The 17,790-nt window shown below is 43.7% G+C and overlaps 1 protein-coding gene across 2 annotated transcripts in view; it reads left to right on the top strand.

The window, feature by feature from the left end:
- RGS3 (regulator of G-protein signaling 3) overlaps positions 1 to 17,790 on the top strand; it is a 136,843-nt gene that overhangs the window by 4,127 nt on the left and 114,926 nt on the right. For both annotated transcript variants that reach the window (XM_008568733.1, XM_008568734.1), the window contains exons 2-4: positions 12,350 to 12,400; positions 16,098 to 16,156; positions 17,234 to 17,328. In XM_008568733.1, the coding sequence (XP_008566955.1) occupies positions 12,350 to 12,400; positions 16,098 to 16,156; positions 17,234 to 17,328 (205 nt within the window). The remainder of the gene's footprint in view (positions 1 to 12,349; positions 12,401 to 16,097; positions 16,157 to 17,233; positions 17,329 to 17,790) is intronic.

Raw genomic sequence — 17,790 nt, 5'->3', positions numbered from 1 at the left:
AAAAAAAAAAAAGTAAAAATACGTTTTACTGTTTTTTTCCTCCTTATTATCATGGTAAGATGTGTACATTGTTAGACAAGGGAACAGAAAGGACATTGTTGGGGGGGGAGAGGGAGGCGGGAGGGAGCTTTCGGTAAAGGGCCACAATAATCAACCACATTGTATATTGACGAAATAAAATTTTACAAGGGAACAGAAAGGACATTGTTGGGGGGGGAGAGGGAGGCGGGAGGGAGCTTTCGGTAAGGGCCACAATAATCAACCACATTGTATATTGACGAAATAAAATTTTAAAAAAAAGATGTGTACATTGTTAAAAACTTAGTGAAAAGAAGAAAGTAAAATCACTTTTTAATGTGACTTGCCAGAGAGACCACTGTTAACATTTTGCTTTACATTCTACCAGATTTATTTCTGTGTGTATTTGTGTGTATGTATGTGTGTGTGTGTTCTAATTTTAACAAAATTAAGATCAAATTGTATATCCAGTTTTGTAACGCATTTCTTTTCCTTACTGGTATGAGGTGAGTATTTCCTGCGTCAGTCCATGTGCTTCTATTGAATTAATCTCTCTGCCAGATCTGGGAAGTTGGGGAGGGTCTAGGCCCAGCCAGGAGTGGATCTTCCTGTCCAGCCATGGCCTCAGGGTTGGGTCCAATGAGTATCAGTGAAGGTTGCTGGTTGAACAGTGGCTGTGATGTGAATGTGCAGGAGGCAGGCAGGAGCCAGGGGATGGGAGTGGGGGCCAGGGGGAACCACCTGTTCTTATTTATGCAGCCTCCTCTCAAAATCTCTCTGAGGACACTAATTAGGAAATTTGAAAACTTCTTTCCCGTTTCCTGCATTAGCTCTGTTTCCCTGGGTGCCATTGTCATGGTGCCCTTCTTTAATGCTGCTGATTTTCTTCATGCACTGAGTGATCTTTGCTCATCTGCTCATGAATGAAAATTCTTATCAGTGGTTACCAAATCTGGCCAAATATCAGAAGCATCTAGGCAGCCTGTTAAAACACACAGATTCCTGGGATCTTTCAGAGATTCTGGTTTAGTAGGTTCAGGGCGTAACCTGAGAATTTGTAATTTTACGAAGCCCCAGAGTATTTTGACCACCAGCCAGGTTTGGAAGCTATGGATTCAGAGTCAGTTTTGGTAGCCAGTGTGGACTCCCTTTACTGTGAAGGTCTTTGCTAAGCTCCCCTCAGTTTGCTCACCTTTCCCCAGCATGGCAGATAGTCCCTGAACTTCAGCACTGGGTTTTGCCTTGGTAGAACCAGATGAAGGGCTTCCTAGCTGCACAACCCCTTGTCCCCAAGAAAGGGGCTTGCTCAAGTGACATTAATTGACCATATACTGCCTTCTGAACATGTAACCTGACTTTAGAGGAGGGGAATATGCAAGCTGAGGCTAGGACCCAACTACTTTAGAGGGATTTTTCTTTATTGTTATAACCGGTGTAATTTGGAGAGGTCATTATAGGTGAACATAATATTTTTTCCCAGGATTGTATCTTTTATTTTGATTAGAATATTTGTTTACATTTTTTGGTAGCAGCTTTATTGAGATATAATTCACATACACACAAATCACTCATTTAAAGTGTATAGTTCAATGGTTTTTAGCACAGTTGTGCAATCATTACCACAATCAATTTTAGAACATTTCACCACCTCAAAAACAAACACTGTACTCTTTAGCTTACTGCCTCCAAACCCCAGCCCTCCTTCACCCCCAGCCCTAAGCAACTACTAATTTACTTTCTGTCTCTACAGGTTTGCCTATGCTGGATATATCATATAGATGAAATCACATAATATGTGTTTTTTGGGGGGACTGACTTCTTTCACTTATAATGTTTTCAAAGTTCATTCATGCTGTAGCATGTATCAGTACTTCATTTATTTTTATGATAGAATAATATTCCATTATATGGATACACCACATTTTGTTTATTCATTCATCTGTTGATAGATATTTGGGTTGTTTCTACCTTTTAGTTATTATTTATAATTCCATGAGCATTCATGTACAACTTTTTCTGTGGACAAATATTTTCATTTCTCTTGGGTATATATCTAGGAGTAGAACTGTTAAGTCATATGGTGTATTAGTCTGTTTTCTGTTGCTTATAACAGAATACCTGAAAGTGGGTAATTTATAAAGAAAATGACATTTATTTCTTATAGTTATGAAGGCTGGGAAGTCCAATGTCCAAGAGGTTCATCTGATGAGGACCTTCTTGGTGCGAACTCTCTACAGATTCCCATGGCAACACAGGGTATCACATGGTGAGAATGGCTGGGTGAAAGTGCTTTAATATGCTCACTTGCTCTCCTTATAAAGCCACGAGGGCCACTCATGTGATAACCCACTAAACAATTAACCCATTACTCCATGAATGGATTAATTCATTCACGAGGGCATAGTGTTCACCATCTAATCACCTCCTAAGGGCCCCACCTTTTAACACTGGCACATTGGAGATCAATCTTCCACTCGAGACTTAGAGGGGACAAACATTCAACCAATATCATGTGGTAACTCTATATTTAATTATTTGAGGAACTGCCAAACTCTTTCCCAAAATGGTTGTACCATTTTACATTCCCATCAGTAATGTATGAGGGTTTTGATTTCTCCACATCCTCACCAACTCTTATTATATGACTTTTAAATTCTAGCCTTCCTACTGGGTATGAAGTGGTATGTTGTTGAAGTTTTGATTTGCATTTCCCTGATGGCCAGTGATGTTGAACCTTTTAAAAAAAATTTAATGTACTTATTGACTATTTGTATATCTTCTTTGGATAAAAGAGTTTATTCAGATCCTTAGCTCATTTTTAAATTGGGCTATTTGTCTTTTTATAATTGAATTGTAAGTGTTCTTTATATATTCTAGGTACAAGTCCCTTATCAGATATATGATTTGCAAATGTTTTCTTTCAATCAGTTGGGTTTTTTTCCCCCAACTTTCTTGATAGTGTTCTTTGAAGCCCAAACATTTTAAATTTTGATGAAGTCCAATTTATCTATTTTTTTCTTTTGTTGCTTGTACTTTTGGTGTCATATCTAAGAATCCATTGTCAAATCTAAGGTCACAGAGATTTAATCCTATGTTTTCTTCTAAGAGTTTTATAGTTTTGACTCTTACATTTATGTCTTTGATTCATTTTGAGTTAGGTTTTGTATATAGTGTGAGGTATGGGTACAACTTTGTTCTTCTGTATGTGGCTATTCAGTTGTCCCAGCACAATTTGTTGAAAATACTATTATATCCTCATTGGATGATCTTGGCACCTTTATTGAAAATCAATTAATTATAGGTTCATGGTTTTATTTCTGGACTCTCAATTCTATTCTGTTGACCTATATGTCTGTTGTTATGCGAGTACCACATTATCTTGGTTACTCTTGCTTTGTAGTAAGTTTTTTTTTTTTTTTTTTGTCCTTTTTGAGACCGGCTGCACCGTGCTCAGCCAGTGAGCGCTGTGAGCGCACCGGTCATCCCTATATAGGATCCGAACCCGCAGCGGGAGTGCTGCTGCGCTCCCAGCGCCGCAGCTCCCGAGTGCGCCACGGGCTCGGCCCTGTAGTAAGTTTTGAAGTTGGGAAGTATAAATCCTTCAACTTTGTTTTTCTTTTTCAAGCTTTCTTTGGCTATCCTGGGTCCCTTGAATTTCTGTATGAATTTTAGGCATAATATTTTATATGGGAAGTAGAAACCCCTGTTCACAAAAATGTTGGATAAATATTTAAAGAGTATCTTCTTGAAGAGATACCAATTTATTAGCTTGCCTAAGGAACCAAATGATTAACCCACCAGGAGTCTGTGATGGCCTGGATGTGGTGAGTGGTCAGGGGAGAGAACAGGTTGCCTTTCCTCCACGGTGTGTGGGCCAGGAGATGTTGGGCAGGTTGGACATGTTCCGAGGGCCACAGGTAGCTATGGACATTGGGTGACACAACCCACCTCTATTTAGAAATGTCATCCCCCAATGAATCTGCAAATTGAAAGCTGCAGGGAGCAGCTCTAAGTGCAGGCTGTGGAGGAGTGCCTGGAGTCTTTGGTTTGCCAGAGAGAAGTCAGGAAGACGTGGTTCTGAAGGCAGAGTAGACTAAGAGATGTCATTGATTTGCTGGGCATTTTCTTTCTTTTTCCATGTTTGTTGTGGCAGCACAACATTAGCTGGGGCTCCTGTTCCGCTCCTTTTCTGCTTCTCATTAGAAGCCACAGAGATAAATAATCCATTTCCTTTAGTGAGAATGAAGCTTGGGAACAGATGCCAGCCAGCTGCTCAGTGTATTGGGCAGTGCAAGGTCAGGCCCTGAACTGGAGGCCTTCAACATGTCTCTGCCAGCTGCCCCTTGTTTCCAGCCCTGCTGCTCTGAGCCTAGGAGATCGCCTAGGCTTGGCTGGGGAAACCCATCCAACTATTTCTCAGGAGCTCATCATTTGCTAATCAGAGTCCTCAGCATTTATTGGCTTTTCTGTGATTTGGAGTTCATCTGCTTGGGAGCTTTCAGAAATTCCTTAAAGTTTCTGGCCCATTGATGGTCCTTTGTCCTCTTTTCCAATTCTGCTGTGTATGTTCTTTTAAAAACCTTTTTTTATAAAACTGAAATCCTGTCATTTGTAGTAACATGAATGGAACCGGAAATCATGTTAAGTGAAACAAGCCAGGCACAGAATGAAAAATACCACATGATCTCACTCATATGTGAAATCTAAGGAAAAAAAAGTGGTTCTCATAGAAGTAGAATAATGGTTACCAGAGGCTGGGGGCAGGGGGTCGGCAGGGGAGATAGGAAAGCGGTGGACTAACAGGTACAAAACTATGCTGTCTATCCTAAGTGAATCAGTGTACAGTATGTGCATGTATTGAAACAACACACTGTACCCTACAAATCTGTACAAGTAAATATAAGAATAAAAAACATTTTTTTATTATGAAATATTACACACATACAGAAAAGCATCCCCCAAATGATTTGCAGTTCAGTGATTTATAACAAAGCAAATGCCTTTGTAACTTTCACTGGAGTCAATAATTGAACATTACCAATATCCAGAAGACTCATGTTTGATATGTAGTTTTTTTTCTTTATCATTCAGTTCAAAATATTTTCTAATTTTCATTGTCATTTCTTCTTCAAGCCATGAGTTATTTAGAAGTGTATATCTTGGTTTATAAGTATTGGGGATACTGTAGTAATATTTTAATTTGTTTTACATTTTGGTCAGAGAACATATTCTGCATCTCTTTAGTCCTTTGAAATTCATTGAGATTGCTTGATGGCCCAGCAGATAGTCAGTTTTTATAAAGGTTCTGTTTGTACTTGAAAAGAATTTTCCTGCAGTTGGGTACAATGTTCTTTGTATAGGTCAAATTTAGGTCAAGTTTGCTAATTATGTTGTTCAAATATTCTGTATTCTTGTTGTTTTTTTTCTATTTGTTCTATTAGTTACAAAGAGAAGTATGTTAAGATTCTTACTATGATTATAAATTTGTCTATTTCTCATTGTAGTTCTGTCAGTTTTTCCTTTATATATTTTGAAGGTATGTAAAGAACATACAAAGTTAGAACTATTAACTTTCTGGTGAGTTGAAACTTTTATTATGAGGTCTTCTTTTATTGTTATGAAGTCTTGTCTATTTCTAGTAGAGATAAACTCTGCTTATCCTGATATTAACACAGCTACTGATATTAACATTAGTTTCTTTTGGCTAATATTTGCCTGGCATATCTTTTCCTGTCTTTTGTCTTTCCACCTTTCTGTATCTTTATGTTTTAGATGTGCCATGTTTATTACAAAGGGCAGGCACAAAGTTATTATTTTTCTTCTTAGTGCAGACCTAGGAGATGATATCTTCCTTCAAAAAGATCTTTTTGCTTGTCAAGTGCTTGGGGTTACTAGCAATCTGGGATAATCTTAATTCAGTATTAGGGACTGAGATTATTTGAAGATGAGCTGCAGTCCTTTGAGGAACTGTGTCTGATTACAGCTCACCCTATTCCCAAGGAACAACCCTTTAGGGTCTCAATGCAAAAGGTAGGAGCACAGAAGAAGACTGAGATTATTTGAAGATGAGCTGCAGTCCTTTGAGGAACTGTGTCTGATTACAGCTCACACTATTCCCAAGGAACAACCCTTTAGGGTCTCAATGCAAAAGGTAGGAGCACAGAAGACCCCTACCTCTTGTTGGGCCCTGGTCTTCAACTCCTATTCGTCTGGCCCTAAGAGGCAGGCGAAAACTCTGCTCAGCCTCTCAACCATTGAATTACACAGAAGAACTCTAACTCTGGTTGGGCCCTGGTCTTCAACTCCTGTTCCTCTGGCCCTAAGAGGCAGGCGAAAACTCTGCTCAGCCTCTCAACCATTGAGTTACTCCTCTGAAATTTGAAAACACCCCAGGAGAAAATTAGCCCATAAAAACACTAGGCTTACTTCTATAGACCTCCCTTCCCCCAGATCCTACCTGGTAGTTCCTCTCTATCTTGTTATATCGCTAAGATACTTTAAAATATTTGTCTAACTTTTCTAGTTTTCCTCAGTGGGTTTATCTTCCCAGAAATGGAAGTCCCCTACATACGTTTTCTAATTTTTCTGAATTCCTTCCCTCTATCTTTTCTTCCCTCCCTCCCTCCTTTCCTTCCTTCCCTTGACAGGGGGTCTCAGTTCCTTGCTATCTATTGTTAAGAGGCTTCTGTTTCTCATCACATGGGTTTCTTCATGGGGCTGCATGAGTTTCCTCATGATATGGCAGCTGGCTTCCCTCTAAGCAAGTGATACAAAAGTGAAAGCAAGAAAGAACCCCCATAAAAAGACAAATAACTCAATTTAAAAAATGAGGAGAGTATGTGAATAGACGTTTTTCCAAAGAAGATATACTAGTGGCCAATAGCACATGAAAAGATGCTCGACATCATTAGCTGTCAGAGAAATGCAAATCAAAACCACAGTGAGATACTATTACACTAGAATGGCCATAATAAAAAAGACAGACAGCAACAAGTGTTGGAGAGGATGAGGAGAAACTGGAACCCTTGTACGTTGCTGGCAGGAATGTAAAATGGTGCAGCCACTTTGGAAAAGAGTTTGGCAGTTCCTTAAACAGTTAAATATAGAGTTATTATTTGTCTAGCAATTCCACCCCTAGTTATATACCCAAGAGCAGTGAAAGCACATTCCCACACAAAATCTCGTATACAAATATTTGTAGCAGCATGGTTTATGATAGCCAAAAAGTGGAAATAACCCAAATATCCATCTCCAGATGAATGAATAAACAAAATGTGTTATATCCATACAATGGAATATTGTTTGGCCATAAAAAAAGAATGAAGTATTGACACATGCTACAACATGGGTAACCCTTGAAAACGTTATGCTGAGTGTGAGAATCCAGTCACAAGAGACCTCATGTTGCATAATTCCATTTATGTGAAATGTCTGGAATAGGCAAGTCCATAGATACAGAAACTAGATTAGTGGTTGATGAGGGTTGGGTGGAGAAGGGAATTGGGTGTGACTGCTAATGAGTATGGGATTTCTTTTAGGGGAGGATAAAAATGTTCTAAAATTAGATAGGTTACACAATCCTGTGAATATACTAAAAAACAATGAATGACATGCTTTAAATTGGTGAATTGTATGACATGTGAATTATGTCCCAATATAGGTATTAAAACAAAAAAGAAGGAACCTGTAATACCTTTTTTATCCTAATCTTGGAAGTCACCCATTGTCACTTGGACCGCATTCTACTTATTAGAAGCAAGTCACTATGTCCAGCCCACAACTGAAAGGAGGATGTAGGTTCCACCCCTAAAAGGAGGAGTATCAAAGACTTTGTGGACAAATTTTCAAACCATCACAGGTATAGAGTGGCTAAGAGTAGAGGCCCTAGGGCTGGACAGCCTGGATTCAAACCTCAGCTCTGCCACATACTGTGTGATCTGGATGACCTGTTTAACTTTAAGCTTCAGTTTCCTTACCGTAAATGGGATAAAAACAGTAACTATTTCATGGAGTTGTCATGAGGAATAAGAGAAATAAAAGGCGTGGAGTAAAGTGCTGAGTACCTAGTAAACATCCTATAAATATTGACTTTCTTCTCCCTATGCTTGTGCCCAGCCTACTAGTTCACTGTGGCCCTGAACGCTGAGGTGAGATGAGCATGAGACCTGAAGCATGTTTGAGTCTGAGCCCTCAGGACTACTAGCCTTGGTGGTGTTATGGTACAGTCAAGGTTAGATGCTGACTAGTAGATTCAGAAATTTTATTCTATTGGCTTACCTAGGAAGGACCTAGAATTCCTTGTGAATGATCTACAGGAGTCTAATTCATCAGGAGACTTGAATGCTAATTTCTTAGTTTATGCTGAGAAATAGAATTGCTGAGTGGACTAGAAGACTTATGCTGGCCAGAGCAATCTCTTTCAGGAAGCTTGGGAAATGATGTTAGTATCTGGTTTCACGGGAAGCAGAGTCAAGCAAAGGGATGTGACTGGGCCCATTACAATGTTTCTTCCACCACAGTGACCTCCTGCTCATTTTGGCTCATCAGGTCTCTTTCTGCCAGTGGGCACCATCAAGCTAGGACCACTTCTCTGAATGGAACTCTAGATTCTCCCTCATCAACACAACAGAAACTTGAAATTCTCTAGTGTTCTGTCCCAAGAGCTGTGTGACTCCCAGTTCCTCAACACCACTGCAGTCTACTGTTTCTCCCTTAGAGGGCAGAGAGGGAAATGGGTAAATATACATTACTCTCTCTCAGCCCTGATCAGGGCTGCTGTGTGGATGAGGCAGCTGAGAATCACAGAGAGAGGGAGTGCCTGGCAGCTGGCTAGGCTCCCTCCTTCCCTCCTGCACGCAAGGCTTGACTACAGACTTGTTCTCACAAATGCAGGGGAAATCTGTGAAGATTAGTGTCTGGCTAGGCTCCATGTACACTCAACCTCCTTTGTACATTTCTTCTGATATCATCCCTCTTCTTTTGGCTTTTAACACATGACATTCCTCAAATGGGCAATTGCTTTTGGGTGAATTGGGTTTTAGGATGACCCTGCTTCATGCTGGCCAGGCAAGTCCCTCATAGTCAAGCCTGATTTCCCTTTCACCTGGTTGTTCATTTCTCTACCCTTGGAGATGTTTCTCAGGCCCTTCTCTCTCTTTAGCTTCCTCTTGGCTTCTTGAGAAAAGCTGTGGCACCTTGTCCTGTGCCTGACTGCTCACTCTGCTCCTGAACCTAAAGGTTGCATTGGCAGATGTAATGATGCACATTAGAGGAGGTGCATGTTGAAGGGCTATATGTATTCTAGCAAACTGGAGCACAGGAAAGAATGCTGGAGTCGGGCAGGGTTCTGGTCTCCTCCTCTGGCTCTGGGACTACCCTGGGTGCTGTGGGCCCAGAGCAAGTCATCTTCCATCTCAGGTATGACTGTTCTGGCTACCACGTGATGAGGTTGGGCAAGATGACTTCAGGGGCCTTGAGTGTCAGGCATTTGATGGAGTTGGCTGATGGGGAGGACAGATGGGGCAGGCATGGCTGAAGGAAAGGTCTCATTCTTTATCTTACCCTCATCTGTGAGCCTCAGGAGGGTGGGATAGGTTGCGTCCTGAGCTGTGGAACCTGGAACCTGGTCTGCTGGGTTTGATTTCTCTGCTGTCACAGGGTATAGGGCACCCTGACCCTTCCTGAGGAGACCTTGCTTGGCAGGGCCTGTAACGGGAGCTGTGTGGACCTGTGTAGACTCATCTGAATTCAGTTACTCTTCGCCCCAAGCTTATCCTCTACTCCAGCCCCACTTTCAGCTTTGCCTACAACCCTGTCCTAGCCACTGGGCTGTGAGCTTCCTGAGGACAGGCACTGGGACCTTCGGATCTGCCCTTCCTCACTCAGGGCCTCATGCAGGTGCCCAGCAGATGTTTGTCAATTGGAATTAGTGACCATTTGTGTTGGGAGATTTCTTGATCTTCATTTCTGGGGAAAGGTGGTAGGTGGTAGATGTTGTGCAGCACAGTGGTTCCCATGGCTTTGGAAATCCAAACATGTTTGTGCCGGAGCTGGCTTTGCACTGCTGGTAGTTTCAGAAAAAACATTTCGTGTTAAACATAGATACCTTTGAGTTGGTGAGATCCAATTGTGAGTGCTGGCCTCGTTTGTCTGTTTCCAAACCTCTTTTTCCCACCACACATTGGACTGGGCACAGTTTTTGGAAGAGGTTTCTCAGCTTTAGGGAGCCCCACTGAAGTAATTGCTTAGACCTTGAGATAATAATACTGTGGATTCTCACGGTGCCTTTCATCCGAGGACCTCCTCACCCTCCAGCGTGATCTGATCACAGCTTGGAGAGTGCAGTAACCCCTATTATTAGCTCCAGCTCACATCCATGGACACTGTGGTCCTGAGAGAGTGGGGGGAAGTTAGGGCTGGAACTAGAATAGGATCCCTGGGCTCCTGAGATCTGCATCCTGAGCAGGAGAGCCTCAGGAATTTCTGATGGCTGCAGAGCTGGACCAGGGTTTGCTGGAGTCTGAATTGCTTTGGACTGTAGCTTAAACATCCAAAGTCCAAGGATCAAGTGATTTTCAGGCCATGGTGGTTGGTGGACTCACACAGAGCTATAAGACATGAAGCTTCTCTCCTTTTTGTTCTCCGAACCCTGCCGTCCTTCCTCTAGATAACAACAAATCACAAGCCCCAGCCACCATCCCAGTTCCATGGGGCATGTCCAGAGATGAACAGTTGGGATGAGGACATGTCTCACTGTGCCATGAGGAATGGTGGAAGGACTTCAGACTTCAGGTCTAGAGGAGAGAGCCCAGAGATGGCAAAACCAGATCCAGTCAATGAAAGTTACTGAGAGGCCACTTTTGGCTCAGTGTAAGATGGAGCACTGAACAGTCAGAGCTATTTCAAAAGAGAAAGGGCTCCCATTGCAAGAAGCAAGCTCCCTATCACTGGAGGTGACTGAGCAGAGGGAGGTGACTGCTAGACAGTGTTGTCATGGAAGGAGCAGATGAAGGGCTTTCTGGTTGATGTGCCTGGCCCTGCTCTCCCTGCCTCCCCAGCGTGGGTCCGTCTGGTGGATTGAGTTCAGTGGCTTCTTGAGGCTTCAGGGAAAGTCTACTGGACTCAGAAAAATTTTCCATATGTCAGTAAGGAAGAGGAGGGTGGCCCTCTCCTTTGTCCCTGCTGGAGCCATTGGTGTCTGTGAAGATGACCTGAAGTTTTTTTTTTTTTTTCCTTTTATTTAAATAAAAATGGGAAAAGCCAGAGGGAAAAAACCTCACCCAGCCCCTCATTCTCACCTGCTTTCTAGCCCTGGTTCTTCTATCATCTTCGCATTTCCCCTCCCCTTTTCCTCCCTCCCTTCTTCCCTGCCTGCTTTTGTCTTTCCCTCCCTTCGTCTCTCTCCTCTTTCCTTTTTTTTGATTTCCTCATCCTATTATTTTTAATTATAGAAGTGCTATAGATCATGGATATATTCATATTGTTAAAACAACAATGGCGATAGATTGAAATTCCTCTTGACCACCCTCCCTCCAATTCCCAGTCTCTTCCCTAGAGGTGATCACTGTTTAATTTGGCATCCTTTCAAAACACACACACACACACACACACACACACACACACACACACACACACACACCAATACATACCATATGTATTGCTCTGCAATCTGCTTGCTCCTTTTAAAAACTTATCTCAACGATACTCCCATGCCAGGTCATATAGAGCTCCTCCATTCTTTATAACAACCCGTACTATTCCATAGGACAGCTATAGATGGTTTCCTTAGCCACTTTTAAATCAATGGATATTTCAGGTGTTCCCAATTTTTTCTTACTTGAAAAATGCTGTAGTACCAGCCTTTGTGCATATGTGTGAGTTTTTGTCTATGATAGTTATCTGCAATGAAGATTGCTAGGCTGAAGGAAATGCACATTTAAATTTCAGTGATATTGCCAGACATTACCCTCCATTTACAGTCCCTCCAGCAGGATATGAAAGTACCTGTTTTCCTACACCTTTACCAACATTTGACAAAGGCCTGACAGTGAAAGCTCTCCAGCATCCACCTGGGGTGCCTGGTACGGTAGTGAGCTCTCCGTCACCAGAGGGGCATGAGCAAGGCTGGACGACCAGTGCTTGAGGCATTGCAGAAGGACTCCTGGGATGGTGAGGAGGCTGACCCGGGTGGCTTCTGAGGTCCCTTCCCACTAGAGACTGTAAGAGTCTTTGAATAGCTTCACGTGAACGAAAGAGTATTCCTGTCACCGTTACTTTGGTTTTCACCCAACAAGGAGCCAAAGTGAGGTTGTTTCTGGTGTTCTTTCCTTAGGTCAGCTGAAGCTGTCAATTGATGCCCAGGACCGGGTTCTGCTGCTCCACAGTGAGTATGGCTGTGTGCTGGTGGAAGGAAGGGGTGGGCCACTCAGCCTCCTGCCTGGAGCCAGGGTTGGGGGTGTTACCATGGGCCAAGGCTTCTTTTCTTATTTTCATATAGTGTCCTGCCATGTGCCCATTGAAAGAAGTGGGTATTCACTTGGGGCTCTTTCTGTAGACCCAGCCCCAGTCCTGCCCCTGATGTGTGTGGAGTCTACAGTGGTTGGCCTTTCTTCTTGGCAGGCTGGAGCTGCCTCTGGGCACTTCAACATCATCCTTGGCCCCAGTGGAGCAGGGCCACAGAAGAGCTTTCCTACCCTCTGTCCCTTTTTTCTTTCATCCTTTATTCTGTCTTTCTCTTTCCTCATTTGTTCATTAATTAATTCATTCATTGATGGGCATTGTAGTGTCATGGTTAAGATCATAGTCTTTGGAGCCTGACTGCTAGAATCTGAATCCTGGCTCTGATACTTTACTTGCTGAGAAAACTTGAACAAGCTCAGGTTTCTCAATGTCAAATGGTAGTGGTAATAGTATCTATCTTACGGGTTGTTACAAGGATTAAATGAGTTAATATTAGTGAAGTGCTTAGAACAGTGCCCGGCATGTATAAGTATTTGTTAAATAAAATAAAAAACCATAAATTCCAAAAATAGTGATTAAGCATTGGCTCTGTGCTAGGAGCTGGGACACCCACCTACCCCTGTCTAAGTGGTGCTGATGGGATGCCTGGGAAGACCTGGGAAAGGGAGTGATGTCTACTGTATTAGTCTGCTTTTGTGTTGCTATAACAGAATACCTGAGACTGGGTGATTTATAAGGAAAAGAGATTTATTTGCCTCACAATTCTTGGACAGCTCTATCTGGCGCAGGCCTCAGGCTCCTAATCATGATGGAAAATGATAGGACAGCTAGCAGGTGCAAGCAGATCACATGGCAAGAGGAAGCAAGGTGAGGGGAGGTGCCAGGGTCCTTTAAACAATCAGTTCTCTTGGAACTAATAGAGCAAGAACGCACTCACTACCTGCCCTGCCCCACATCTCCCAGGGAGGACATTAATCTATTCATGAGGGATCTGCCCCCATGACCTAAACACCTCCCAATACTGCCACATTAGGGATTAGACTTGAACATGAGCTTTTTGGGGGCAACAGATCCAAATCATATCATCTACATTCCATCCTTAAGGAGGAACAGACCTGAGCCATGCAGAAGGGAGCAGTGATGGGCACTTCATGCAGGTGGCCAGCAAGTACAAAGGCCTAGGGGTCAGAGAGCACCTGGTGCATTGGAAGAATGGTCTAATATGAGGGGGCATAGCATGGGAGGATTTTCTACTGCACCTGTTTGTTTATCTATTCGTTTGTCCTTCTCTCTAGCACATAAGTAGTTACTGAGCTTCTGTTATGGCTCCCACTGCCTGGATTCCTCTGTTCAGCCCAGAAGGCCCTGTCTTTCCAGCCTCCCTGGCTCTTGCTGCTATTGGCACACTCCACGCCCTGTTCTATCCAGTTACTTGCACCCCCTGGAAGGCTTCTTGCTTTCCCATGCCTCTGTGCCTTTGTACCCACTCTTCCTTGTGTCTGCAATAAGCTTCCTTCTTTTTTGAACTCCTTTTGAAAAATGACTCTCCCTCTCTTTGATTTTGCAAGAAATTTGCCTGCCTTAATCATCATTAAGACTCAGGAAAGAAGGTTCATTTTACCTTCTTTTTTTCCCCTCCATGAATCATCCCCCGACCCAACTGCCTGGCCCGAGTTTGTTGCTTCCTCCTTTGTGTGCTTATCACAAGTGCTGACTACATTGTGCCATCCTGTGCCTGATCTCTCCACCAGACTGGGAGTGCAGTAAGGGCAGGGGCCGGGTCTGCCTCACCACCACTAGTGGCCAGAGAACCAGGAGGTCATCACTAGTGGCCAGAGAGAATCTGGATCCTGCCCTCAAGAGCCATGCCCTTAGGGGGAGGGATGCACGCAGGAATAGTAACTAGGATACCGGACAGAGGAGACCAGCAGGCGCCTGGCATCCTCCGGTCCTGGCCTTGGGGGGCCCAAGGTGAAGTTCCCAAGGACCAGCAGAGGGGTGTTTTTTGCCTGCCAGAGCCTGCCTCCAGCTGTGCAAACAGTTTTTGCAGAATACATCTTGGCCTCCACCACTCCATTTGTCCTGCACAGTTTGCTTTGGCTTCACCCCAGCCTCAGGCCCTTCATCCCTTCCAGCCTGTCCCTACTCCTTCCTTTGGCTTCCCAGGCCTCATGCCTCACACTACTGGGAGCTCCATCTGAGCTGAACCTGAGGGCTCAATCAAACTAAAACATACAAGAAAACAGAAAAGAGGCTCAGGTTCTATCAGGTCGATTGTCTGATTTCTGTAGACCTCAGGCAAATGGGCCATGCTTTCTTTCATGACCAGAACTATACTCACCCCACACTTATCCCTTGCCTTTATTTATTATTTTTTCTTAGCAAACATTTGTTGAGCTGTTACTTATTTGTCAGGCACTCTACTAAGTACATTATCTCATTTAATTGGCACAACTGCTATATTATAGTGCATATTATATCACTAACTCATTTTAAAAAGTGGCAAATTCAGTCTCAGAGAAGCAAAGCAACTCACATTAGCTTACATGGTTAGTAAGTTGTACAGCTGGGATTCGTGCTTGGGTCTGTCTACCTCTGGAACCCAAACTTGTGACTACTGAGCTGTACTGTCCCTCAGCCACAGCACAGCTCACTGTACAGGCTGTGTTCTCCAGCTTGGCCCTTCCATTCCCAGAAGTCTGTCTTATGTGGTAGAGGAAGCATTGAACTGGGAGTCAAGAGACATGGGTTCTAAATCCAACTGTCATTCCCATTGCTCTGTGATTTTGGGAAAGTTTCTTACTGTCTTTGGGTCTCCCTTGCAGCCTCATTTTTCCCATTAAATGAGGAGTTAGACTTAATAAAGTTTAAGTTCTCTTCCAGCTGTGAGATTCAGGGAATTGAATGCACTCTATAATGCCTTGGTGAGGGTGCTGCTAGAGTATGGGAGATGGTGGAAATGGACTAAACCATAGACAGGTTAATATCCAATGGTTGTTATACAGATTAAGGGCTGGTAGTAAGGGCCATAGCCCTACTTCTCAAATGTATTAGTCCGTTTTCTGTTGCTTATAACAGAGTACTGGAAACTGGGTAATTTATAAAGAAAAATGAAATTTATTTCTTATGGTTTTGGAGGCTGAGAAGTCCAAGGTCCAGGGGAACATCTGGTGAGAGCCTTCTTATTGGTGGGGACTCACTACAGAGTCCTTTGGCGACCAAGGTATCACATGGCAAGAATGGCAAGAGTGCTTTTATGTGTTCTCCTTATAAGCCACCAGTCTATGCCCATGGTAATCCATTTAAACCGTTAACCTATTACTTCATGAATGGGTTAATCCATTCATGGGGGCATAGTCCTCATGATCCAAAACCTCTTAAAAGCCCTACCTTTCAGATACCATAATCGAATTTCCCACCCACTAACATTGTTGCAATGGGGGCAGAGTTTCCGACACATGAACTTTTGGGGGACACATTGAGCCCATAGAATCACAGATATGCCTTTCTTTTCAGATCTTTTAATTTGTGTGTTTACATATGTCTCTGTGTGTGTGTGTTTGTGTCTGTGTGTGTGTGTGTGCTCATTCACCTACCCCAACATTTTAATTCTCTTTTAGTCATAGAAGGCAAAGGCCTGATGAGCAAAGAGCCTGGCGTCTGTGATTCCTATGTGAAGGTATATGATGGGGCTGCAGGTGGGTTGGAGGATGTTGAGGGGCCCTGTCACTAGGCTGAGTCCCAAGGTCCCAGCACACCTGTGGGCCTGGGGTCATTTGAGGTGGTGGTTTCCGTATTATTCATTTGGTAAGTAGGCATTTATTAGACACAGTGATAAGGCCCTGTGCTAGGCTGGACCCCTTTCCTGAGCCCAGCTTGGTCCCGAGGGCTTCCTGTAAGAGCTAGAATCTTAAAGTTGATCTCAACCATCCACATAGATGGGTACAGTGAGCATGTGGATGACTAAAATCCATAGACAATTCCAAGCCCTCTTGTGAAAAGCAACATCTTCACCTTCTTTCCCCTAAAACTATTTGCAAAATGGCCACATTTGGGCAGTAGAATGAAGGGTTAGGTCTTCTAGTCTCTGAGGACTGGAAGAGCCTTCTGAGTTGGGCCCTTGCAGTGAAGCCAGAGGCCCTGCAGGGGCAGGGGTCTACTTCTAGTGAGAGCCAAAGGCCAGGAGCCCCTCAGATAGTGGGAGCTGGAGTGTTGGGTGTAGGCCCTGATGTACCACTCTGTATTCTTCCTGAAGCCCTCAGGTTGGTTAGAATCCCCTGCAAGCAAGGACTTGATTGTGAGCAGGGCTGGCCACTGGAGGCAGGGGGAGAATAGACAGGGACGAGAGCATGGACTTGGGGCCTTGGCAGGAGGCTGATCCAGAGCATCCTGTGAAGGGAGCACTTAGTAGCTCCTGGAACTTAGAAGAGAGGAGGCCTTTTGCTTTTGGGGAAACCTCACTGCTTGAAGGAAAAGCAGAGATGATAGTTGATGACCCATCTCTGGCTGGGCCCATGGCTGCCTTCGTGGTACCACCTACCATGAGGCGCTGTCCTGGCATCTGACTCAAATACCTCTGGCCCTGGGTTCCTTATTCCTCTCCAGCATCTGAGTGGGGACTCCATGCTGTCCTCTGCAGAGGCTGGTTTGAAGGACACAGGGAAGCCTTTATCTTGGAGATGTGCAGAGTCAGCTGCTGGACATAGATGCTACATGGCCATAAGATCAGCTAATGCTTACTTTTCTCCAATTTAAGGTTTCTTTGATTCCTGAAAATAATCGACTATGCCGTCAGAAGACGCAGACCATTCCAGACTGCAGAGACCCAGCTTTCCATGAGCACTTCTTCTTGTAAGAGTCTGGTGCAGCTGGGTCCTGGAAAGGAGAGGGAAGGAGTGTTTATCTGGAAACAGCTCTGTTTGCCAAATCTAGAAACAGATCTAAGCAGAAAAACATTGACTTCTAAAGGATGTCTTTGTTTTCTCATCCACTTGTGTCCTTGCATCCCTGGCACCAGGCCCAGCAGTGAGGTCCACAGTGATAAGGTGTCACTTGGCTGGTTCTCATAACTGAAATGCCCAGCCTGGGGCTGGCAGCCCCTGAAGAGAGTAGAAAATTTCCCACTGTGCCTTGGGCCAAGCTTTCTCCTTTAGCAGAAGGAATTTTCCAAGCTGAGGGATGTTTGGCCTCTCTGCCCCCCCTTTTTATTTAAACTTGGTAACCTCTCTGAGCCTTGGCTTCCTTATTTGTAAAATGGGGTTAATAATAGTACCAACTTCAGAGATCTGTGAGGTGTAGATGGGACAGTATAAC

This window comes from Galeopterus variegatus, unplaced genomic scaffold (assembly GCF_000696425.1).
Source record: "Galeopterus variegatus unplaced genomic scaffold, G_variegatus-3.0.2 Scaffold437, whole genome shotgun sequence".
NCBI classification, from domain to species: domain Eukaryota; kingdom Metazoa; phylum Chordata; class Mammalia; order Dermoptera; family Cynocephalidae; genus Galeopterus; species Galeopterus variegatus.
This window is presented reverse-complemented; position numbering and strand designations above follow the sequence as displayed.